Genomic DNA, 25,949 nt, shown 5'->3' with positions numbered 1-25,949 from the left:
TTATGCAGTCAGGTGGGTAGGCCGCCCATTTAATTGTAGTGGGATAACTTGGATGTGGACTATATACATCCACCAGATTTGGTTCAGTGTTGGTGTAGACTTGTTAGTTGGCCTTTTTTGTGGTCACTTGTGCATTTGTGTGGTTGCTTTGGGATGAGAGGATGGATGATATTTGAGTACTTGGATAGTCAGTTGTGGAGTCCTAAAGCATGGTGAATTTCCTTAGTGTGGAGATCTTGGTTTCACTCAATGTGATGTGTGGGCCTAGATGATTTTCAGATTTGGAGGATGGTGTGTCATATGCTTAGATAGTTCATTATCATGTTTCAGTGGGAGCTTCGGTAGTGCCTGTATTTTTCCATCATATGGTGATGGATGATCTTCTTTGGTGTTGTAGATGTTGGAGGATGCCTTAGATCCTATTGCTACAAAAGGGTCTCTCACATTTTTTGGTTCACTAGTTGGAGATGGTATCTTCATGTGATTGGAGATGTTGTCATCTTTAGGATTCAAGGGGTCCTTGGTAGAGATGTTGTTTATGCTTTTATTTGATATGTTATCGTGGTGGCTTTTATGTCATGGTTTTCTCTTTATTACCAGTTTAGAGTTGTGACATGATATAATTATTTGATATGATCACATGAAGCATGTTATCTCTTTGGAGGAGATGGTTTAGATCATGATGTCATGTTTATGTTCCTGATTCCATGGTTGGAGCTTTGACATTGATCTTGGTTTAGTTTCTTGGTATTGAGTACTTTGATCATTTTCTTAATACTTCATGATAGTGTTATGTTGCAGTGGAGTTTTGCATGGAGTGATTGATTACAGGTGCTTGTGGATAATTGGAGACTTAGGTGAGGCTAGAGTTCTCTTGAGATGAGAGACATGTTGTTGAGATGTATACTCTTGATGAGATTTCAATAGAAAGGCTAAGGAGCCTACACCTTTGTTGAACATGAGTTCAATAGAGACCTATGAGGAGTTTGTTCTTGGATAAGTCATAGGGTGACTGTCATGTCCCCTTTTCAAATAATTAAAAAATAATAATCTTTGCTAAGGCAGGCAGGCCCAAGAAAGTGAAGTTTCGAAAAAAGGGGGTTAATCTTTGGAAACTGTTGGACTAATAAATGAAAATTATTATTAAAATATGTTTCATTAACCTCTCTTGGACGTGAGTTACAGTTATGCCATCTTTTAAGGGGTTTGGAGGCATTTTGGGCGGATTGGAGAACTTGATTTTTGCTCATTCTTTGTTATTCTTCAGAGGCTGCCAAACCTGTGAAGAAGGAGACCCAAGAACGGGAGTTTGCAAGTTTCTAGGGAGACCCAAGAATGGGATTTTGCAGGTTTCTAGGAAGGCTAAGGATGGGAGTTTGAAGCCATTCCATGTGCATGCTCATACAGAGTTTGCCTTTGTGCTGAACAGTGTAGATTTGTGGGTTTTTTGGTGTGTTTTTTGCATGAGTCGGTGTTTTCAGTTGAGCATTTCATATCAGTTTTGGTTGCTGCTGTATTTCAGAATTTAAGCTATTAAAATAGAGCTGAATATATGTATTGGGACATGATTAAACTTCTGAGATAGTTTATTAGTGTTGTGTGGTGTTTTCGAGCATTTTTGTGTTAATTTCGAGAGCCCGATGAGCATAGTTTTTGTCCTACATTTGAGAACTGTTGTGTAAAGGTTATATGGATCTGGAAATGTCATTTTGTAGGCTGTTATGCTGCTGAATTTTTTTTTAAAATGTCCACTTTCAGATTTATTAATAATTGGTGAAGCTGTGAAGCTTTTGGCACAATTTCTGGCATACCCGATTTGGGGTTTCTTGAGAAATTTGGAGGATCTTTGTGATATTAGTTGTTTGATCTTAAAGATCTAATTAAAGGTTGGAAATATCATGTAAAATCAGAAAAGGGACATTTCAGTGGTATCAGAGCCATGATCTTGCCAGCCTGAGGGTTTGTAGAAGTTTGCAGGTCAGTTTTGACAACTACCCAGATCTTGCATTTCAGTTTTGAGAACTACCCAAATCTTGCATGTCATAATTTATGATTGCATGTTGCTTCTAATCAGCTGCATGTCAAAATTTATGGTTGCATGCTACTTCTAATCATTTTCATGTTAGTTCTTCGTGAATTTGGTGGTTGTAGAAGTTTGCATTTCAGTTTTGACAAGTACCCAGATCTTGCATGTCAGTTTTGACAACTACCCAGATCTTGCATGTCATAATTTGGTGGTTGGATGTTGCTTCTAATCAGTTGCATGTCCAAATCTATGGTTTCATGCTACTTCTCATCATTTTCATGTTAGTTCTTGGTGAATTTGGTGGTTGTAGAAGTTTGCATGTCAGTTTTGACAACTACCCAGATCTTGCATGTCAGTTTTGACAACTACCCAGATCTTGCATGTCATAATTTGGTGGTTGCATGTTGCTTCTAATTAGTTGCTTGTCCAAATCTATGGTTGCATTCTACTTCTAATCATTTGCATGTTAGTTCTTGGTGTTTGAAGAAGTTATATCCTATTGGGGTTACACTCTACTTTATCCAGAATGGACAGGTATAGTATAGAGTCTCAGAGGGAACGATCTTGGACAATTGATAGCCAGAGTCAAAATAGTAGAAAGGATGGCTATTTAGACATTCGAGATAAACTTATGAAAATAAGCCATGACATGTCTAAACAGTTGGTTGAGCACCACCGTATAATGAATGACATGTTATCTGACCCAGCTAAGGTGGATAAGTTGACTGGATTTCTATTTGGCAGATTTTCTCACAGGACAGATGACACAATTCCCAAGAACTTGCATGAGGAGTTTGAGAAACTAGTTGATAGCCAGGTAGAGGTCTCAGATTCTACTCTGCCACAGGAGGTGGTGGGAAAGGATATTACACAGATTGATAGTAACGGTCAACTTGATACTCAAATTGAGACAATTGTTTACAGGTTGTCAAAGGGTGATGCCACAAGTATTCAGGATGGTATAGTTACAACAGGCAGTGACTACAGTGTAGTGGGTTCAGATGATGATTATGAGGATGTTGTTGTGCAGGATGGTGAGATACCTGGTAGAGATGAGCAAACATTGAACATTCATGACTTTGCTGAGAAAGAGTACCAGGCAGAGTTAGATGCTTCATCACATGAGGTTGAGGCAGGTAGTACTTCACATGATTTATCCCGCCAGCTAAAGGTGAGTGAAGATAGTATTTTGACTTCATTATCTCATCATGATAGGTATGTGGAGTTAGTTGGTATTGGTCATATTACTCAAGTGAGGATTTTGCTTGAGTTACTAGCTGATTCTAGTTTACAGATATGGACTCAAGATTGTTATATTGGCATTTGGGATTCAGTTGACAGGAGATCTTTAACACTTTTTGGTAGTAGTGTTTGTTTGGGTGCTATCATGGATTTGATTAGCAGATTGCACGGTGTTGTCTTTTCTTGTGCTAGCAGCTTGTCCAATGTTGGTATTAGTTTTTATACACCGATGTTGGGCTTTGTTCATATATCCAGTCGACCATACTTGCTAGAATGTGTTGATGATATTTCATATTTGGCAGTGTGTATAGATGAGTCCCAGGATCATATTGGCATTGATGACATCCAGGAGGATGCAGTGGGCAATTTTGAAGACTTAGTTTCCTTGGGTATAGAGGAGTTGGACAGCAATGCTAATGTTTTTTATACTCCGTATGTTGATATGAGTTTTAGATTTGATTCACAGGATATGGATGGTAATACTCTAGAGACTAGTAACTTTGAGGATACTCCTTTAGACAGTGCATCAAAGGAGGTTTGTAGGAGACAGTCAAGCCAGTGCCATCATGTGTCTAATCAGTTGAGAGTTAGTGACCAAGACATTGCTATCACTTGCCAGCATTTCGATGCTGCTCATCAGTTGTTAGCAGTTTATGGATGGGGTTCTCCTACTAGTGATGAGTAGGGAGGCAGTTATCTTTCCTTGACAGAGTTCCATTCTTTATGGGAGGCTATCCAGATTCTGAGACAGGATTATATGTAGTTGGTAGCTGACAGAGATTATCTTATGAAGTGGGGCAGTACAGCATATGATGCATTGTTGGCCAAGGAAGATGAGGTGAGTGAGCTTATTGAGCAGCTTGTGGTGACTTCTGAGATTCTTGAGAGTACACAGTTGGCTTTCAAAGAGTCACAGTTTCATTTGGCTAAGGTGACCATGGAGTTAGAGCGACTACAGTCTTCACCTGATTCTATACAGTCACAAGCAGTGGTGTTTGGTGATCCGAGGATGTCCATGGCCGAGATTGTCAGAGACAGTAGAGATGGGGATGCATCCATTCTTGATACTAACATTGGAATATTAGGTTCATTCCCACTAGAGTTAGGTTCAGTTGAGTTGGGTGTTGTAGCAGATTGTTGTATGCCTGACATGGTGGTGGCCTCTAGTATTGATGGCACAAAGACTAGAGATTTATCAAAGATCATGTGTGATGTTGGTGAGTCGGCAGTTGGCATAGTTCCTACTAGTAACACTACTCCCTTGGTGATATCTTTGGAGGTAGTAGTTAGTTCCAACATGGTTAATGATCAATTGCAGTTAGTTTCATCTAGATTACAGTCTGAGCCACTGACTGAGATTGGTGCATTCTATCGGCATTACACTGTGAGGTATGCTCATCAATTTACCTTTGATGACCATGTTGATGAGATAATGATACAGAGATGTACTTTGGTTCCTAGTGCTTATCATCAGTTATGGGACAATTTGATGCCTCAAGATGAGAGTTGTGATGGGCATGACATGGTGAGAGGTTCTACAGTTGACAGCTTGATAATACATGACTTAGAGCAGGAGTTTCAGAGTGATGCTTCAGCGGGTGTTGTTACTGATTCTACTCCTTTGGCTATGACATCTCTTGACTTAGCTGGTGATCAGTCACAGTGGGTTGTATCACTTGTTCATGGTGAGTTGTTGACTAAGGTTGGTTTTTTTTATCAACATTATATTGCAAGGTATGTACATCAGTTAGCATTTGATCCTTGTGTTGAGGAGTTGATGGCAAGAAGATTTGGTTTGGGTTCCAATTCTTACTATTTATCTTGTGATGGCTTTTCACCATCAAGGGTGCATGGTAGTTATGGTTATGAGATAGTGGCCGGTGATTTGCAAAGTTGTGTTGACTGCAGGAGTTGTACAGTGTGTGGATTCTCCATACTTGGTACAGTTTCATTCGAGAGCATTCACCATTGTTGCAGAGTTGGATTGTGCATTCTGTATAGGCCAGTGGGATGTGTTGATGGTATTTACTGTGTTGGTAGTTTGATTTGTCCACTTTGCTTGGGTTCTGATGTTCTAAGAGTTTGTGCCTCATGGGTTTTTGATTGTGGTAGTGGTGATTTCGGAGTTTGGTTGAGCTAAAATTGTTAGTTTGATTATGGATTCCTCTTGGTCATATTGCAGAGGATATTGCAGGAGCCTGTGTTAATTGGTAGTAGTATAGTTCATGACTACATTTGGGATCCAGGTGGATTGATTGGTTTATTGTTCAACCATTGCTTGAGGACAAGCAATGTTTGGGAGGGGAGGACTTGTCATGTCCCCTTTTCAAATAATTAAAAAATAATAATCTTTGCTAAGGCAGGCAGGCCCAAGAAAGTGAAGTTTCGGAAAAAGGGGGTTAATCTTTGGAAACCGTTGAACTAATAAATGAAAATTATTATTAAAATATGTTTCATTAACCTCTCTTGGACGTGAGTTACAGTTATCCCCTCTTTTAAGGGGTTTGGAGGCATTTTGGGCGGATTGGAGAACTTGATTTTTGCTCATTCTTTGTTATTCTTCAGAGGCTGCCAAACCTGTGAAGAAGGAGACCCAAGAACGGGAGTTTGCAGGTTTCCAGGGAGACCCAAGAATGGGATTTTGCAGGTTTCCAGGAAGGCTAAGGATGGGAGTTTGAAGCCATTCCATGTGTATGCTCATACAGAGTTTGCCTTTGTGCTTAACAGTGTAGATTTGTGGGTTTTTGGGTGTGTTTTTTGCATGAGCTTGGTGTTTTCAGTTGAGCATTTCATATCAGTTTTGGTTTTTGTTGTATTTCAGACTTTAAGCTGTTAAAATAGAGCTGAATATATGTATTGGGACGTGATTAAACTTTTGAGATAGTTTATTAGTGTTGTGTGGTGTTTTCGGGCATTTTTGTGTTAATTTCGAGAGCCCGATGAGCATAGTTTTTGTCCTACATTTGAGAACTGTTGTGTAAAGGTTATATGGATCTGGAAATGTCATTTTGTAGGCTATTATGCTGCTGAAATTTCTGTAAAAATGTCCACTTTCAGATTTATTAATAATTGGTGAAGCTGTGAAGCTTTTGGCACAATTTCTGGCATACCCAATTTGGGGTTTCTTGAGAAATTTGGAGGATCTTTGTGATATTAGTTGTTTGATCTTAAAGATCTGATTAAAGGTTGGAAATATCATGTAAAATCAGAAAAGGGACATTTCAGTGACTTGCATATCTTGGAGGAGCATTCTCATTCCCCACTCTTGGTCTACTCAGTAGTTTATCACTTGAGAGGTATTGTCCAATGTTACTTTCAAGCGCTTTATGTTTTCTTTCATATTCATGGATCTTGAGCTACAGTTAGATGGTTCTAAAGGATTCATTGTGAGAGATGGATAACATGATTATCTCCTTGAGGTGTATTTTCATTTATGATGACAATAGGAGATGGTAGTGGGCTGATTGCCTGAAATGGGAAATGGAGTTTTTTTATCTTCTTTGGGAGGCTTACATCCATGTAGATTCATGATATCATATTATGTTTGATCTCTTGAGATTGAATAGCTTTGGATGTTATTGTGGGTTTTCTCTTGGGGTTGTGAAGGAGATCATACTTGGCATAGTTGACATTTAGAAGTGTTTGTAGAAGGACATGCTACATGCTTATGATTTGCAGTTTCTTTCTTTGGTCTTGGTTAGCTTCTTGGATGTTTTGGTTCACATAACATTGTTTTTGAGATCTGTCAGAGCTATGGTGGTCACTCTTTTGTGGTCATTTGTTATCAATTGTACTTCATTGTTTTTTATGATGACAAGATGGTTCATTTATCTCTTTTCTTTATTGGATGTGGAGAACACGAGAGAGTTGCGGAGACTAGATGAGAGAGATGTTTCTTGTAGTGTTTTTGCTACAAGATTTGCATGTCTTTGTGGATGGTCCTTAGTACTACATGGTTGCACTTTCTTTGCATTTTTATCAGTAGACTCAGTATGCTTTTGATTTTTTAGATTCAACATTACCCATGTAGTGGGAGTTCTTGTATGTGTTTGGTCTTCATTGACTGATTTGCACATAGAGCTTGAGGTTGCAGTTTATGGGTTGGTTATGTTGTTGGCATGAGTTTTTTGATGTTGGATAGCTTTGAGGTATGGGTGATTGGATGGGTTAGCATTTACTATGGATGCTATTTTCAATCTCATGGGTTTATCAGTTGGATTCAACCAATTAGTTTGGTTGTTTTCCTTACTAACGTTTTATCTTGTTTTCTGGAGGATGACTTCATAGTTTTGTTGGGCTAAGAAGTTGATGTTTTTGATGCTTTTATGTGGCTCTTAAGTGCAGTAGAGTGGTGACAGTGTTGTGTAGCCTTTGTTATCACTACTACCTTATGCTAGTGTAGTTGGCAGTCTTATGTATGCTATGGTCTATACTAGACTAGAAATTGCCCAAGTAGCGAGAGTTCTGAGTCAGTTTATGGCTAATCCTAGACGGGTACATTGGGATGTAGTTAAGTGAGTATTAAGATATTTGAGGGGTGCATCAAATTACTCCATTTGTTATCATGGTAACTCTTTTGGAACTTTGTATTCAATTTGCATTCGTGGGTTTGTGGATTCAAATTGGGTAGGTGATATTGACAACAGGAGATCCACCAGTGCTTATGTGTTCACTATGTTTGGTGGTGCCATCAGTTGGATGAGTAAACAACAACCTATGGTTGTTTTTTCCAATAAAAAAGATGAGTACATGGCTACTACTCATGCTTGTAATGAAGCCATTTGACTTAGGAGATTGTGTTTTGATATTGGTGTTGATGCAAGATAGATTACTATTTGTTGCGATAGTCAGAGTGCTATTTGCCTTGCAAAGAATGCAACTTTCATGCCAGAATGAAGCACATTGATATGCAGTTTCACTTTGTGAGAGATATGGTGGAAGATGGAAAGGTAAATTTGGAGAAGGTAGATACTATAAAGAATGTTGCAGATGCATTGACAAAACCAGTGGGCACAGAGAAGTTCAGATGGTGTTCGGAGTCTATGGGCCTTTCGGCATATAGAAATTAGTTCTTATTATGTTCCTATTTCTCTTACAAGGTGTTTAACAAGTGGGATAATGTTAGGAATAAGTTGTCTCAACCTTGGATAATTCCTATTCTTATTATTTGTTTTGTAAATGTATTTTTTTGAAAATAATTTAATTAAGTGTGAGTGTATGTCTAGTTGGCATGTTGATGTGTCACTCCACTTGCATGTGTCGACATCTTGAACTATGATGGATTCCTATGACAAATTCCTATGGCGGATTCTTATGATGCGTAAGAGCTATCTTTGGAATATTTAATAGTGTGTAAGGAAATCATAATTGAAATGGTTATGATGGATTCCTATGATGTGTAAGAGCTATCTTTGGAATATGCCCTAAAAATGGAAAGTGCATTATATAAGCACTTTGAGGGCTGTAGATAGTGAGTGTGTAAGAGAGAGATGAGAAGTTATTTGCATAGGGTTATGCTACCGGATTTTCTCTAGAATGGAGCAAGATGTAAATCTCCATGTGAAGGCTAAAAATGTATTGTAACTTGTTGAATAATACATTAGCTTGATGGTTTGGAGGGTGGAGTTTTTTACTTTTCCTCATGTATATTTGTGTTCTCTATTCTCTCTTATTCTTCTAGTCTCATAATTGTAGAATAATGTATGTTGAAATGCTGCTGAAATTTTTTTAGATCACTAAATTGTAGTCACTTTCCTTTAAGGTTTTAATTATGGGAAATCAACTATATCTATTTCCGCTTTTATGGCATAGCAGTATGCACTTATATTTTCTTATTAGAAGTTGTTCGAGGAACTATTGGATATAGGATGTGCATACTAATCTCAGATGACTTTCTGGGGTGCTCTCAATTTCCTTCAGAGCATCTATCCAGTCTATCTCAACTCTTCCCATTGTCACTACTGACAAAGGGGAGAGAAGTTATGAAAAGGGGGTAAAGACAAATGGAGAGAAGAAAGATATACATGGGAAGAAGACAAGATAGAAAGAGATACAAAGGGAGTATATATACCTTAGGGGGAGAAAAACAAATGTAACATAGAGAAGGACAATAAAGGAGACGAGATAGCAGAACACACTAGCTGAGCATTGAGACATGCCAAGTCTCAATGCAAGTATCTTGTTAACCTACAAAAGAGTATAGAAGGTTTCTCCATCAATGCCAAAGGGGGAGATTGTAGGCCTAAGCTACATCAACAAGGAAAATGATGAGCAACGAACTCATGAGAAGTTTATGGTGTCATTGATTGGTAATTAGTAAACAAGAAGTTTCAAAGCCATCGATAAACTAGTGGACCAGCCAAGACAATAGAATAAAGAGTGAAGCATGAATGCTAAGTGGCCACAACCCAGTCACCTCTAATGTGACAAATCAAGATGAAGGATAGAACATGAAAGAGATGTAGCAAAGTAGTATAGGGGAATACGACTAAAGCATGCAAAGTCACAAGTCTAGCTATAGACATGCAAGCAAACAAGATGACCTATAAGCATAGGCATCTACAAATAGGAAGTCATGAATATCTTATGACTATGGTCACCATAGAGTTCAAAATTTAAAATTATAGTTTGAGTGGGATAACTTTAGGGTTTTCATCTGTGGTCTAATGGAGTGATTTAAAAGAATCATTTGACACTCATTAAGGATAGAGAAGAATTTGTTAGCGAAAGTGTGTAAGAGAAAAGAAGTTCACTACACAGAAGAAAAGAGGGGAGAATGTAACAAGTTGGGTGTGAAAAAGAAGCTACAACAAGTATTGAGTGCACAAAGAGAACGAGGGTAAAGAGCATAAGAACTCTTACCCAAGCCAAAGTAGAAGAGGAAGATTAGAGCATTTTTTAGGCAACTTAATAGAAGATTTATCAAGCAAGGTGTAGCATATACTTAGATCATTACAATAGTGCTTTCTAGCCATAACATCTATTGTAAGTCTTTAATAGGGCAAGCTTGTAAGAAGTTTTTGAAATCCTCTTATCTAAATCCTCTAGCAAGGTAGCCCTAGTAGGTTGTTGTAATCCTAACAGGTTACTAGCATTCCTAATAGGATGCATTCTCAAAAGGAACAATTGTAAACCTTTAACAGAGCACCCTTCTTCTTTCAAGGAAATCCTAGTGGGTACATTACTTTCACCATGGTTTTCACCCTAACCCCGGGGGTTCCCACATAAATATATTTGTGTCATTGATGTATGCTTTTGTAGGGAATATTGTATGGTTTTACTACATAGCATTTATTATTTCCCTGATAGTTAATGTAGTAGTGATATAGTGTGTAAAAAAAATCAACAAACTAACTAGGAAATTTTATAGAAGTGTGTGTACTGATTCACCCCGTACCATTTGGGGTCAACAATTTTTAGATGCAAATTGACAAGATCTATCATGATAATTACAACGATGGTCATGAGCATGATGGTTACATTTGGTTTTACTAGGAATTTGGTAAGGACCAGGATCGATCAACATCATGCCCTTTTCTTCTTGAGGAGGAAGAATGAAAAGAGCCACACTAGGTTGAGAGATAGCCTTAGGAAAATGTTCATAAGTCATAGGAGGTGGAATAAAATCATGTATAGGAGGTGTAGGAAGAATTTTAGGTCTAGGACAAAGAGATGGAATATCCTTAGGTTTTTTAAGTTCACAAATCTTTTACGCCTTCTAGGCTTGATATGATTAAAATAAATGGTCATGATAGATTTGGATTGGTTGAGGCATAAATGAATAAAATAAATCAAGATCAGTTGAGTCTTGAGACACATGAGGTTGATAAAGACTATGCTTAACAACTATGATCTCTCCATTATGGGGAAATTTAGGTATTTACAAGTAGGATAAACCACAACTTTTATGGAGGAAAACCAAGGATGTCCAAGTCTAACTTGAAATTGATAAAAAGTTGGGACCATAGTAAAAGTAACATCTAGATATTCACTACCAAATTTAACACAGATGGAAACCATGTCAAGGCTGAATCATAACATCAGATGTCTTATACAAATATTTTTGCAATTTTCTACTAAAAAGATGTTCTTTAGTTATAGAATTCACCTTGTAAGTGGGGTAAATAAGCACACAATGATAATGAAGGCCATTAACTTTGTATCAATATAGAGGGGACCATCAAGTGCATTAAATGACAATAAAGTCAAAGGTAATGGAAGATTCAAATGGAGGTTTAGGTTTGATTTTCTCGATGTGATTAACAACATGGTTAGTGTCACATAATCATCCTCATCATATGTAATACATGACAAAGAAGGAAAATACTTTGTAGACTTAATGGTATTAGTTGAATGAGAAGGGAAAAAATTGGTATATATTTGCAAGTTTTGTTTGGAAGGCACCATAGATTTTTTCCATGATTATTTTCATCTTCAATAGATATAACATTAGAATCAATAAGATTTTGAATAATAGTTTTTCAAATGAAAAAAAATTCTCAATATTTTGTCTAGGTTGATGATGGAATTGACACAAAGCTTTAGGATCAAAGTATATTTAGTTTGAGGTTCAAACATATTAATAAGTTTGAATGGAGGAAGTGTTAACACATTAACATTAAGCAGCTTCAACATCACGTTATGCAAATATTCAAAAATATGAGTATAATTATGAGCATGTTTAAAGTTAGATGACAATTAAGCCACACCTTTGAATGTTGAAATCACTTGTTTATCGACATTGTCGGATGAGTTGTTGATTTTGACACAAGCTTTTGGTTTTTAAAATTTGTTGAAATTTTTGGATATTAAATGACTCATATCACCATGATCCATTGGATTGAGGCTCCCAAACTAGAAATTGTATTGATAATTATGAATAACTGCACATAATTTACTGAAAGAAGAGAAGTTTGATAAGAGGATCTAATCTTTAATGTCGCAATGAAAATGCATTACACATGATAAGAAATATGAGATTACAACTACTTAAAATGACCAAGGAAATTAATAAAATTTTCTCTCACACCTTATTTATAATCCATTAAATGAGTCAAAGATATTTTAGGACCAACATTGCTTTCAAATTGTTGAATGAAAGCATTAAAAAGATTTTGGAATGAATCAGTTGAATAAGAATGCAAAAGACAATGCCATTGCAAGGCTTTTAATCAAAAAAATCTAGTACACAACTTTCACATGGACCTAGGGTTTTAAATATTTTAATGTGAGTCAAAGGATCACGCTTATTGTAATAAGTCTCAAGATGAAGAATCTCCATATGTTTTAAGGTAATGAGACAAATAATATCCAAAGACAAAGGATTAGCAATGTGACAATTAGGAATGTTAAACTTGGATTGAGTAATTGAGGCATTTTGTTGTTATAGATAAGGCCCAATTTGAGCCAAGCTATTAATGGTCAAATGGGTAGAAATGATGGTAAGAAGAAAAACATTGGAAATGTTAGGAGCCTTGTTTGAGATTGAAGGGATTGTTGAATATGAAAAGGGTATACTATATAGTAGGTGGGAATAGAGGAAGGAAATGAAACACATGACACACTTGAAAGAAAGGAAGGAAGAATAGGATTAGGAAGGCTCACATGTGTAGGATTTTGGATTGAAGTAGTTATGGTAGGTGAATCATAAGTGAACACACAAGGAATAGAAGTAGAATTAAACATATAGGTGTCAACTCTAGTGGTAGGTGGAATAAAACCTAGATTAGGAGTACAATCTCTAATAGGCTTGACATTGGTAGAAATAAGACCGGAGATAAAAACACAAAATGTTAATGTCATGTTTATCATTATCAATTACTTTCCTTAAACCTTCTATAACATAAATAACCTTAAGATTAGGATTTTCTTGTTCAAGCCATCGTTCAAAATTTTAAGGTCATTGGAAAGAATTTGGACACACACATGAGTAACTCTTAAAGACTTATCTTCATCACAAGAAGAATGGGAAGAATTATTCTCTATAAGCTAATTGATTTCAATGGTATGCATGTTGGTCTCATCAAGATTCCTAAGAAAGAATGAGGGCTCAACATCAAAGGAACCCATAAGTCTATAACTTCTTTTAATTGGAATGCTATAGGTTGGACTTAAAGTGATATTCCTCATTCATAAGGAATAAAGAGAAATGCAATGAAATTTGAAAAAAAATGCAATCCAAGAAAAATGAGTTTTTTTTTCATGAAAAACACATATAACCAACAAATCTAAATATAGAATGATAAACATACACAAGTAGATGCCATTACAATAATACAATGAATATACGAGACTAGAGATCTAGATGCATAAACTGAAGAAACTATGTGATGCAAATAGTCACTAACATAATGCATAGAAAATAGAGAGGAAGAATTAATAAAATACAATGAGATCAATCCTTATATAAGGATATCAAAAAAACCCTAAAGGGATGCATTTAATAATTATAGTAATTATTAAATGCCTAAAATGCATAACTAAGTTAATCTTAACAATGAAATAAAATTTGACTTAATTAGAACAATCAAGTGAAATAACTTTTACTCTAACAAGAAATTCAACACCAAAATCAGAATGAAAATGTTATCAGTGGGGCTCACCAAAATATATAATTTAGACGAACCTATGAATCTAGATGCATACAATACAGCAAAGATACAATGCACATAAACTAGATTTAGAAGAATATAAAGGATATCTAACAATTGAAATTAGAAGAGGAAATCTCATCGTTCAGGTTCACCAAAATGTATAATATAAAATGGTGAACAATGCTAGGAATGAAGTTCACTCACTAAATCATATTATGACACTAAAAAATATCTCTAATGGGATCACCCTCCAACAAATATGATTAGCACAACCCCAAAAAGGATTAATGGATGCTAATGCAAGGTCTAGGTTCAAGGGTGACATTTTTGTAGGTGATTGATTGATTGATTTGGATGAATAAAGATGACAATTTATATAAATAAATGAAAATGATATAATATTAGATTTGATATATAAAAGCAAATGCAAAGAAAAAGTAGATAGAATAAACTCGTACCTTAAAATAAGAAGAACATGAATGACCTTCAGATATAAATTTGACTATCACCTAAATCCCAAAGTCAAGTGAACTCAAAATCTGGGAATCTAATGCCTATTATTATCTACTTTGACAATATCAGCCAAAAGTGCAGAATTATGCCAAAATTTTAGGACTATGATAATATGTCAACTTAGTCCCAATAACTCAAAATTTGATAAATGTTTTTAGGGACCTAGAACTATGTCTAAAAATTTCAAATCCAAATCTCCAACTCTAGGAATTATTCTTGCACATAGAAAAGAAGGGAAAAAAGTTTGTGAAAAGGGGTTTGTCCTGGTCAAACCCCTGTTCAAAGATTAACCTTGAAATAAAACTGACATTACATTAAAGAAATTAATTTGAACAAATAAATAGTAGACTCATCTTGAATAAAAAAAACCCTCATGGATGAATGTAGTAATTAGTCAAGTCCATGAAAATGCTTGTTCATGTAGGTCTTGGAATGTATTATAGAACCAAGGATGCCCTCATAAATGCATAGATCTATGATTACTGAGCTTAGATCTAGAATGTCAATATGATTGATAGCCTCAAACAGAGAAGAAGAGAAAATACGAATGGATGTGTAGACCTTCTTGCTTGATCGAGAATTCCTCTACTTGGCCATTACAAGAGAGAAACTTGCACCAACTAGAGAAGATTGCCTTTTCCTAAATGGATCTTGAAGAAATGGAGACTTGGAGATCTTGAATTGGGTGTTTGCCTTCAAAACTTGAATCCAAATCCTCAATCAACTTGATTACACTTATCTTGAAATCGTTAATAGCTTGCATGAATAATGGATGTTGTTTACTATGGATTGTATAATGTATGTCAAAATGAGAGGAGTTGATGTCCTTTTATACTCATTCTGGGTTTCAAATTTTGTCAAGTCTGACCATGTGTTCAAAAACTTGGAAGAAAACCTTGCTGCCAGACCCTGTACCCAAATTGGGCTAAAAAACACACTAGGCCGACATGTTGATTTGGTCACAGGACTAAGATGACATGTCGACTTAGTCCATGTAAATTCACCTCAAAATTTGCTAGGATATATGGGAGTATGATAGAATGGAAAGAGAAATCACAAGTTCGTGGGATTAAACATAACAAACATTCAAACCTTAAAATCACCAAAATGAGGTCTAATAGGTCCCAAAGCCTCCAATTATGGGTGCTAACTTCTTAGTACAATACAATATGAAAGGCAAAATAAAGAGGTAAGGGGTAACGTTTATAACAGTGTATGAAATCAAGTGCTTAAATGATCTTCACATTCAACCAATTCCTCCTCTCATAAATACTCCATAATGCAAAACAATCCATAAATAATTGTAAGTTAAAATTGAAGACTTATTTTCAACAATTGTATCTCTAACAAATCAAGTTACACAATTTTCACAACTGAAAAAATTAGTATAATACTTAAAATCTCTCTAACTTTCCTCTTATATTATTTACTTCATATTTTGAAACTTAAATAACAAATCTATATGACTTTTACAAAGCTTGTCAATATAAATTTTAACTTCACATCCATTCATATTCAAGTTTTTCCCACATTTCTATATCCACTCGATAACTCAATAATATGGAAAAAAAATATTCCTTAAAAAAGGAAACAATTTTCATTTCTTCAACATTTTCCCACCCTCATAAATTACACTTAAGCATTCCACCTCGTTAATGAAGCCCTCAGCCTGTACTATCATTAAAATCCCATCCCCAACTTCTGTAAACTCAAATTTTCACGAGCCAAATAAAATACAAGAAGAAGAAGCGAGTCATGATATTCCCCCCATGGCACACATGAACACACGAGTTAAGAAGGGTCGTATATAAGAAGATTTGAACGAGATATACCAGGTGTCCCCATGAAAGCATTCCACTAACATTATTACTTGGCGAACAAGCAATCGGGGAAAAGCAAAAACTTATGCAATCATCACAAATAAAAACCGAAAGCGTTGCAAGCATTGGAATGCACTAGAATTTAGGAGGGTTCTAGGAGGGTTTAGAGCAGAGGTAAAAGAAGTGGTTAGATCCTGAAGGGTAAGGGTATCAGCACCAGTGATGTCTGCGCAAAAGGCATTGACGAGGTTGGCGACAGCGGCCATTGGCATAGGCTCAGCATTGAGCCTCGCCAACACTGCGCTGTACACAGTGGATGGAGGGCACAGGGCCGTGCTGTTCGACAGGTTCCGAGGAGTCCTCGACCAGAGCGTGGGTGAAGGCACACATTTCTTGGTGCCTGTTCTGCAGAAGCCCTTTATGTTCGAGATCCGAACGAAGCCCCGCACTATAAGCACCGTAACGGGCACCAAGGATCTCCAGATGGTCAACATTTCCCTGAGGCTGCTCGCCAGGCCGGACGTGGAAGCCCTGCCGGACATATTCCAGCGCCTGGGCCTCGACTACGACGAGCGCGTGCTGCCCTCCATCGGCAACGAGGTTTTGAAGTCCGTGGTGGCGCAGTTCAACGCGGACCAGTTGCTCACCGAACGCCCCTACGTCTCTGCAATGGTGAGGGAGGCCCTTGTTCGAAGGGCTAAGGACTTTAATATTCTGCTCGACGATGTCGCCATCACGCATCTTTCCTATGGGCCGGAGTTCTCGAGGGCCGTGGAGCAGAAGCAGGTGGCGCAGCAGGAGGCAGAGCGGTCGAGGTTCGTTGTCGCAAAGGCTGAGCAGGAGAGGAGAGCGGCTGTCATTAGGGCTGAGGGGGAAAGCCAGGCGGCTTCGCTTATTTCCGATGCCACCTCCGCTGCAGGTTTGGGGTTAATTCAGCTGCGTCGCATCGAGGCGGCCAAGGAAATCGCCGCTACGCTTTCCAGGTCTTCTAATGTTGTTTACTTGCCCCCCGGTGGCCCTTCCAGCAATTTGCTTTTAGGGCTTAACGCGGGTAAATAGGTGCACTGTCTCGATCTTTTTTTATAAGTGCTCTGATGAGGACACGACATTGAGTAAATGCGGATAATGTTTTTGGGACAGCCTTAATTTTTGAGAGAAGATCGAATTCTTTCTCCTGCTAGTTTTTATTTACATGGCTTATGCACAGGAGGGTTTTACTGTGATTAAATTTGGATTGCAAGACAATTAAAATTTCTGAATAGTAAAGGTCAGTCAATATTCTGGACAAGTAAGCTTTGAATTCTCTTTTCTGCTTGTTTTTATTTACATGCTTATTACAGGATGCCCTATATGGTTTTACTGAGATTGAAAGATGGATTCAAAATAGTCTTAAGCAGACAACACCTAAAATAACACAAAAATATGATCAAATTTTCAACAAATTGTATATGCCGGTCATCTAAATATAATAGTTTCAGGCTAGAGTCCCTAACATGATGGGCGATGATAATTATAAAATCTGGTTCAGATTAGTCTACGGTAGGAAATCTCAATGTAATTTCAGCATGGAGCTCCTAGCAATTTCCTAGGAAATTTATCGGTCATACCTAAACCATGTTTAGTTTAAAGCCGTTTCCCTTTTGATTTATATATATGTCACGGGCATCTGTGGAAGACTGAAGAAAAGATAGAAAGAACGGAACTGACAAATGTCAACAACACTGGTAAAGTAAGAAAGCATGCTACATGTTAGCATCTGGATTGCTTTGTTAAATCAATTGAACACAAGGTACAAATCCTATTTACAAGCAGATTGGTTTCTATCAAATAGTATCTGTTATGAAAAGAACAGAAATTCGGAACATGTTTGGAGGCTTGTTTCATATACAAAAATTCAAGGTTGCTCACACACATAAATCTAAGACTATCAAAAGTGTCTCTTTAGAACATAGCAATGAAGTTATCCACTGGGTGATTGCAAATAAAGCAATTCAAGGGCCTCTGAGAAATTATAAGACTATTGCGGCAATCAGTGCATAGATTTCTGTGAGCACATGGTACCGCTATCCAAATAGCCTTCCTCTCCTTACATACCCTGCAATTGCCCTTACAAATACTACTTTCAGCCGTTTCTGAGGATGAAGAGTATGCTGGGCTGTATGGGGACAGAATACTCTGAGGCGACTCCTGTCAAATTTCAAAACAAAAATACAAGTAAGATTACAACATAAGATCAATTCAAAAAGTTAGAGATAAGAGAGTGTCTGTTGAATTATCATTAGCTTATTTACTACCTCCCATATCTTAGGGCTGACAGTGGATGTCCAGAATTGGGCCTCAGGCTTCTGAGCCCACGGAGTGAAAAATGAAGTTCCTCCCTGTGGTAGAAAACTTAAGAAGGGATGTTCACGTCCCTGCACAGATTTAAAGAACGATGGAGGGGTGTACTGATTAGGGGGAGCAAGCTGAATATTTGAATGAGGAGTATCCATGATGTTATAAGACACAGGCGATTTTGTGCTTCCTGTGGCTGGTGCGAAAGAACTAATGGGCACTGCAGGTTGATTCGCATTGTAAGTGTTGACTGGTGTATTTGAATTTGAGCCAGTAAGAACTGTACCATCCACATTCACATTGAAGTCAGACAAAAGATTTGTTAGGTAGCGAACATCCTCTTGTGTTCTGATTGGGTTTTTGCCTGTACAAGTAGATTGATGATAAAGCAAAGGACCAGATTGAGACAAATCAGCAGCATTTGAGCGGGTCTCCGCATCAGGAGTTGTAATTAATTGGGTAGGTTGAAGAGGGGCAGAAATAGATATCGATGTTCCTTGTGGAATTTGTCCTGCAGCATCTGCATATGTGCGTCCTTTGTCGACAAATGAACTCCTCCCACTTCCAATAGTTTGTTGATGCCTTGAATGATGTTCCTTTGGAACTGGAAGTGACGGGAGAATAACCATGTGAGTGGCAGGGCCCGTTCCAACAGGAACAATTTTCATTCTGCACAAGCCTGGTATGGAACGGATGAAGTCGCTGAGCTTGATGTAGCCAAGAGAAATATGGTCCAGCTCCAAGCCACAGGTTGCTCTGAAATCTCCCTTGAGAGAAGAGAGGGGATACCACTCCCCTTCCTTGAGCCGCTTTGATACTTCTCCTAGGAACACTGGTAGCCACCTTTTAAATTTCTCCACCCAGGCTGGAGATCCCAGAGCGTTTGACGATGATAATGGTGTAATAGTATGTGCTGAATCTCTCCTTTCTTGCACATCCCCTGGCAAATGATCTCTATCCAATAGTGACAACGACGACGATGATGATAAGCTTTGCTTTCTTGCATCAAATTCTCTGTCATTTTTGTGCATTTCATCGTCTTGAAATGTAGTTCCTTTTATGAGCTCCATCATGGACTTGGGAACTGCGCCCTTAATCTCCACCTGTATAACTTATGCAACGGTTAGCTACTTTATAAAATGTGACATAGGCATAGAATTTCTTACCATTTTACCAAAAATTGGTATATAATGTGTTTGCACAGCAGAGGCCACAGACTCTTGGTGCTTAAATGTCACAAAGCCAAAGCCGCGGGAGTGAAGGTGCTCTCCACCTTGACTGCCGATGACTACTGCATCTATAACTGGCCCAAATTTACTCTCAAAGATATCTCTCAGATCCTCTGTCGGTTGGTAGATCCATTATTATTAGAACCAACTAGTTTGCAAACATAAAATCTGAACTTTATTTTTTCTTAAAGCATTATGTAGCATTTCTGACAGACCAGATTCTACTGAAGGTGAAAGGCCTCCAATAAACACCTTCTTGTTTAAATCCTCAGGGGTACGCTGCTAGAATATCACGGTGTTATTATTTTATTATTATGTGTAGTTGTTGAGAAGAAAAAATACACTATGTGAAGGGAACCTAACAAACAACGTTCTCTAATCTTTATGAATACTATAAATTTAAGGTATCCCACAACTAGCCTGTGAAGTGCCTCTGGACATCTTGACCTGTCGCAGTTCTCCTTCTCCATGAGCAAAATAGCACTTATCCCCTCTGACACAACCACTTGGAGATTCGTAGTACCTGCAAATCTCTGTTTTGGTGTACAATGACAATTTTGAACTGAAAAAATGACAAGCGTCAAATTCTTGTTCTTTGTACACTTGCTAGCGATAGGTAATGAGAAAAACTTATTTTAAGAACAAGATTCTATAACCTGTCTTCGTGTTGATCTTGATCCTGATTTCCGCTTCCAGCTTTGATTAATTGATGTTTTGAAGAAATATCAAGACATTTTTCACTGGTTGTTTCTAGCGGCGCCGGGGCCATCAGATACCCCTTTGATTTACCTATGCAAAAAAGGAAAATGATTTTGCTTGTGGAATATCCATTTTATAATAAAATAAATAAAAGAATATCAAACACTGCGCACCGAATTGAAAGACAGATTGAGAATTTAGCATCTCTCGCATGTCCTGTGTCTTTGCAACATCAACAGGCCTTTGTTTCCTACAAAGGTTAAGGTCTATTATTACAGAATAGGCAAAAATATAATGGGAAACAAAGTTAATAGGAAACAAATGTATAACCTTAAATTTAACGCTTGTCGATTAGCTCCATAACCAAGCAGAAGCATAGCACATTCAAAATGATTATTTTTAACTGCATAAAACAGGGGGGTTTCCTTTGTTTCTGTAACCATGTCCACTGCATCTCCATCTTGGATCAAAAGCATCTGTAATTTAAAAAACACCTAAAGTTTAGCTCAAGGTTTTAAGGTTCCAAGGTTTACGAGAACTGGTTATTAAAAGACAACCCGCTCATCAGTAGAAAGGTAAAATATTCCGAACTAAAATAAAACTTTAAATTAGTATGTTCTCCGCCGAAAGCCACAATTTTTCTTGTGAATGTTGAAATTTTGAAAAATTTAGACATAGGAAATCGAAGGGTTCAAACCTGCAATCCTGGAAAATGACCATAGTTTGCTGCCACATGTACGGCAGTCAAGCCTAATCTGTTCCTTGCGCTCACGGAAGCTCCATGACTAAGAAGTAAACTAATAAGCCTGGTTCAAGATTTCATACACTAATTATTCTTCGAAATCTATTACCGTTGGCAACGAGCTAGGAAAGATTTGATGAAAATGAAAGAACCTTGTATTTTGATTAGTGGCAGTAGCTTTAAGACCCCATTGAAGTGCAGTATTTGCATCGCTATCTGCCTCATTGGGATCCACGCTTCCCTTTAATAGCAATTTCACCAATGCTTCATCTCCAGTCTGCAATCAGCTAGAAACCTAGTAAGCTAACAGCTTATTGTAGAAGGTATCGAGAATATGTGCGAACTTTTCGGGACGACTTGTTGAAAGGTAAGCTCAAATCAAATTATTAGTTGACCTGACAAGCTCGAACAAGTGGCAAGAATGGAGCATTTGTAGTCAATCGTTTGGTTTCTCTGGTATCTTTTATGACACTTTCCCTGAAGTGCAGGAGGAGCTCGATTTCACTAAGAAGCACTTTCCTTTGTTGTTGAATGTTTGAACCACTTATGTTGCTCGTGCCTCCTTTGTCAGATTCATCACTGTTATTATTACCATTGCGAGCTTCGATCTGCCAAAGTGAGATAGCATTTTTCACCAAACTTTCAAAGATTGTTGTCTGGATATGGGGTTGAGTGTCACTTTGCATCGATGTAGAAAGAATTAAATTTGTAGCCGCAATAACCAGAATTGCGAAGGAAACTATCTGTCCATCTATGGCCTTTTTGTATGCTATTTGATGAATGTCTACAGTGTTCACTGCAAGAATTCTGACTGCAGTGATGTCCTGCAAATTTGGTAACGAGGCCATTATCACTAACACAATGTAATGCCAACGTAACAGTAGATTTAGGATATGCAGACAATAATTAACAAATTCCTTTAAAAAGTTTTGATGCTGATTGGTCTAACATTATTAACCGATCATATTCCAACATATATTTAACATATTAGGCGAGAATTTATAAAAATTAATAAATAAACAAAATCATTTCTCCAAAAATGTTTTGATGCTGATTAGCACTAACATTGTTAACTCTGATTTTCGTAAGTAACCATTCATATTCTAATATTCTAACATATATTTAATATATTCAGCGAGATTCTATTAAAATTAATGAACTAACAATATCATATCTCCAAATTGATGCAACTATTTATTTCAGAAAATTTCGGGACAAAATATATCGATTTAGCTGGATATATTGATTTCCAATTTAGCAGTAACTTTGCATGCTTCACTTTTGGCTTAACATTTAAGTGATGAATATGTTTATTTGATAGGAAATATTGCCAAAATTGGATGAATTTTCAGTAAATTTGGCACGTAAAATGATAAATTTTCTTCACCTTATCTCTTATTAATCTGAGAAGTTCAGCTATGCCACCAGCCAAGGACCAGTCAACCTGCATCCTGTTTTGCAAACTTGGCTACATAAGCATTTAAAACAAAAACACGAAACATGAGAAAAAAAAAAATCTTTGAAGAACTCGTAAAGCCAAATAGCAAACTGGACAAAAACCTTTTGGAGAGCAAGGCCATATCTAATGGTCTTTGACCTTCTTTGGACTTGATGTTGGTGCGGGCTTGATTACGAAGTAAGAGACTTATGCAATTCTGAGAATGAGAATGAGCAGCGTAATGGAGCGCTGTCTTACCATTTTCATCAAGCGCGTTAACTGGTAAGGAAGGGCCGATCTCACCTTCCACTATAGCTCGTGCACAGGCAACAGAATCGAGCTTACATGCCAACTGCAGAAGTTTTTGCAAAAGACGGCTCATTTTATCCTCGTTATCTTTGCATTTTGCGTTTCCGTCGGTGCCGGTAATTAATTCGGAAACCCTGGCCTTACAAATGCACTTAAACAGAGAGACGAATTCGAGGCTATCATCCTCGCAAATTAACCTAGTGAACTTGCTTTCCAGCTCGAATAGGTCTTTATCATATATATTCACGCCTCCCTCGCCCTTGGCCATAGAACAGAGTGACTTGTCTTCTGCAATCGGCTTGTCAACAAAATCTTCTTTTCCCGATTCCAGATTTTTCCGCATCGTAAAACTTCAGGTTTTGATTTTAAAATCTGTCTCTGCAAAACATTTAAAGTTGGATGTTTAATTTAAGCATGCCATGGCTGCTAATTATTTAACACTACAGATTTTTAACAGTAATAAAAATATTGAGTCTAACATACTCAAAAATTTAGCTTCTTAATGCAAAAACAGTAGCTAAGAAATTCAGAAGCTCTCATTTTTTATTTAAACAAGACAGTCGTTTTTCTGATGAGATTGCAGAAATGTATGTTGATATTCGAAACTCATTGAGAAACCTCCTGCTATATATTTTTGTGCGTCGAACCTGAATCTTAAGAGTTAAGCAGAAATCGTAACTTTCATTTGTGCGTCGATACTGAATTTCCATATTTCTCTAGGAAATCTTTACTTATATGTACGAATCGCTTGTGTTTGTTCGCAAATCTTAACTTTTATATATGAATCGTTTGTGCGTGTCATGTTTTCCACGAGATTTGCGACAAACAAGGAGGATCATTTCTAAACCATAACGTTTTGTATTTTTTACTTATATTATCTGAATCTTAAGGTTTTTCCCTCAGATTTAACTGTCTCTACCTGAATCGCTCGTATATTTCTAAGTTATGATGCTAAGAATTTAAAATTGCAAATTCGTTTGGATTCTTTAGGCATTTTGATATTTTTAATCCCTTACGCAATACACAAGGAAATTCGAAGAAATTACCGAGACTAAAATTTCTCGAAGTTTCTCGACAAATTGTAACTTTTATATTCGCTTGTGTTTCTTCACAAATCTTCTATACGCATCGCATTTGTTACCTTAACTTCTATATGAATCGCTTGTATCCAATACTGGAAAGAAACATTTCAAAAGTTTCTCACAAATTTTAAATTTTAAAATTACATATTCTGCACAGTTCAAAAATTGCTTACAAATGAAAAAATTGCAAATTGCAAATTGTACACAGTTCTAAAATTGCTCATAAATTGAAAATTTTTAAATTTTAAGTTCCGCACATTAAAAAAATTACTGACAAATTTATAAATTCAGATTTGCAAATTCCTCTGGATTTTTGACATATTATCTGTTTGGAAGGAAATTTACAGAAATTTATGAACATTTCAAAAGTTACAAATTTACAAATTTCACGGTTCAAAAGAATTCTGATGAAGGAATAGAAGATAATAATAAATTCTCTAGTTAATCGGTAAAAATCTCTTGAAGTTCATTATTTTTACCTGAATTAGTGAGTACAAACGCGCAAGATGCAGGAATGTTGCGGGATTCTGAGATCTTTCCAGTCTCTCTGAAAAAAATCAGAGTAGAACTGGGCGGGAAATCGGAGAACTTCCTCTCAGATCCCTCTACACTAATCAGAGTAGAATTCGTTGCAAATTGAATATAAAAATGAAGTATAAGAAAGAAGAATGTGTACTTATACAGGAATGTTCTACGAATCACCTGCCAAATTTAACAAGCATTGAATATTTATTCGCAGAAAAAAAAATACATATTCCATGTTTTAAATAGCACTGAATGTTTTAATTCGTAGAAGTAAATAAATACATATTCTATCTTTTAATTTAAAAGATAACTAAAATGAGTGTAAAGGTTCAAATTTTATTTTATTAATTGCAGTGTGAAGGCAAACATTGTATTAATATAATCAATTCGTTTTATTTATCTTTCATTTACCAGATTATATTTATATATTTAAAAATATAATTCAATTGTAAATTTGAATTGTAAATTGTGTTGTATACTACTTTTACAAATGTTTAAATTGTACTATTTTTATTAGAAATTAAACTATGTGATTATCTTAAATTAAACTATGTATTATATTTTATATTTTTCTTGTACATTTGTATTATGTTTGTAAACTCAGTTTACTTTGGATTTTTTGACAAAATGTTAAATTGTAGGATGACAAATTTCCTACAATAATTTGAGAGGGACAACTTCTTTGTATGATTTAGGTATTTGATTTTTAAAATAAAAATTTAAAGGAAAATAAAGAAATCTTTCCAACATATATACAAAAATCTAAAGAAGTTAATGAAATTTATTAAAAAGACTTAATCAAAATCCAAAGACTACACATTAGTATTGATGAAACTCTAATTTATAAATGATACTTGACACCAGTTTTTTTATCATGTTTTTCAACGATTAATGATGAAAAGAAAAGCTAATTTATAAACAACAATTTTTTTTATCACGTTTTCATACAATGTACTTAAACTAAAACCTATAGACACGTTACAAACTTGAAACATCTTCAAAAATTACTTTCTATTCTTTCAATGAAGTTTATAAAACTCCATAACAATGTTGCTATAGAAATCGTTAATTTCAAGAGTCATAATATAACACTTCCTTATATTAACATTTCTCCTTGCAACTAACTAAATTGTCAAGGTAATAAGTAACTTACTTTTGGGTGTTCCTTATATTAACATTTCTCCTTGTAACTAGCTAAATTGTCAAGGTAATAAGTAACTTAGTGTTGGGCATTTTAAGTATGCTTATGAACTTAGCAATTGCCACACAACATCTAATCATCTTTGACTTGCAAATTAAAAGTGTTATTATAGAGTAAAAACAAGGAGAGAAGCACTAAACAAAGAGAACATACAATGAGAAAAATAGATGATTTTGCTATAGCATTGTACTACTAAT

General features: G+C 36.3%; 1 protein-coding gene and 1 pseudogene across 3 annotated transcripts; one reads left to right on the top strand and one right to left on the bottom strand.

The window, feature by feature from the left end:
* Positions 1 to 16,044: 16,044 nt before the first annotated feature.
* On the top strand, positions 16,045 to 17,481 carry LOC149533552 (prohibitin-3, mitochondrial pseudogene; annotated as a pseudogene). The gene has a single exon (XR_016356984.1). The product of XR_016356984.1 is annotated as a prohibitin-3, mitochondrial pseudogene (transcript).
* A 461-nt stretch (positions 17,482 to 17,942) lies between these two features.
* On the bottom strand, positions 17,943 to 24,676 carry LOC149533551 (uncharacterized). 2 transcript variants are annotated; one of them, XM_089804927.1, is made up of 14 exons: positions 24,506 to 24,676; positions 22,758 to 23,322; positions 22,585 to 22,648; positions 21,593 to 22,021; positions 21,350 to 21,474; positions 21,153 to 21,261; positions 20,786 to 20,931; positions 20,629 to 20,705; positions 20,413 to 20,545; positions 20,177 to 20,318; positions 19,972 to 20,035; positions 19,694 to 19,869; positions 18,488 to 19,630; positions 17,943 to 18,380 (listed from the first exon to the last, which is right to left on the bottom strand). In XM_089804927.1, the coding sequence occupies exons 2-14, from the start codon at positions 23,285 to 23,287 to the stop codon at positions 18,135 to 18,137; spliced, it is 3,384 nt and encodes a 1,127-aa protein (XP_089661053.1). In that variant the 5' UTR covers positions 23,288 to 23,322; positions 24,506 to 24,676; the 3' UTR covers positions 17,943 to 18,134. The 2 variants fall into 2 exon arrangements, with proteins under 2 accessions (XP_089661053.1, XP_089661054.1); XM_089804928.1 differs by having other exon boundaries at positions 22,758 to 23,316; positions 24,506 to 24,670.
* Positions 24,677 to 25,949: the final 1,273 nt, after the last annotated feature.

Source organism: Cupressus sempervirens, chromosome 10, assembly GCF_028749045.1.
Source record: "Cupressus sempervirens isolate cs-2001-9-10 chromosome 10, ASM2874904v1, whole genome shotgun sequence".
Lineage (NCBI taxonomy): Eukaryota > Viridiplantae > Streptophyta > Pinopsida > Cupressales > Cupressaceae > Cupressus > Cupressus sempervirens.
The sequence above is the reverse complement of the archived record's forward strand: the minus strand, read 5'-3'. Positions and strand labels throughout refer to the sequence as shown.

Excerpts from the sequence above, each read along its gene's own strand:
- LOC149533551 (XM_089804927.1), bottom strand. The coding sequence starts at position 23,287 with ATGCGGAAAAATCTGGAATCGGGAAAAGAAGATTTTGTTGACAAGCCG. Across the intron at positions 20,546-20,628 it reads TCAATCTGTCTTTCAATTCG|GTAAATCAAAGGGGTATCTG; the intron begins GTGCGCAGTGTT and ends TTTTTTGCATAG. Across the intron at positions 20,036-20,176 it reads TGTCCAGAGGCACTTCACAG|CGTACCCCTGAGGATTTAAA; the intron begins GCTAGTTGTGGG and ends ATATTCTAGCAG.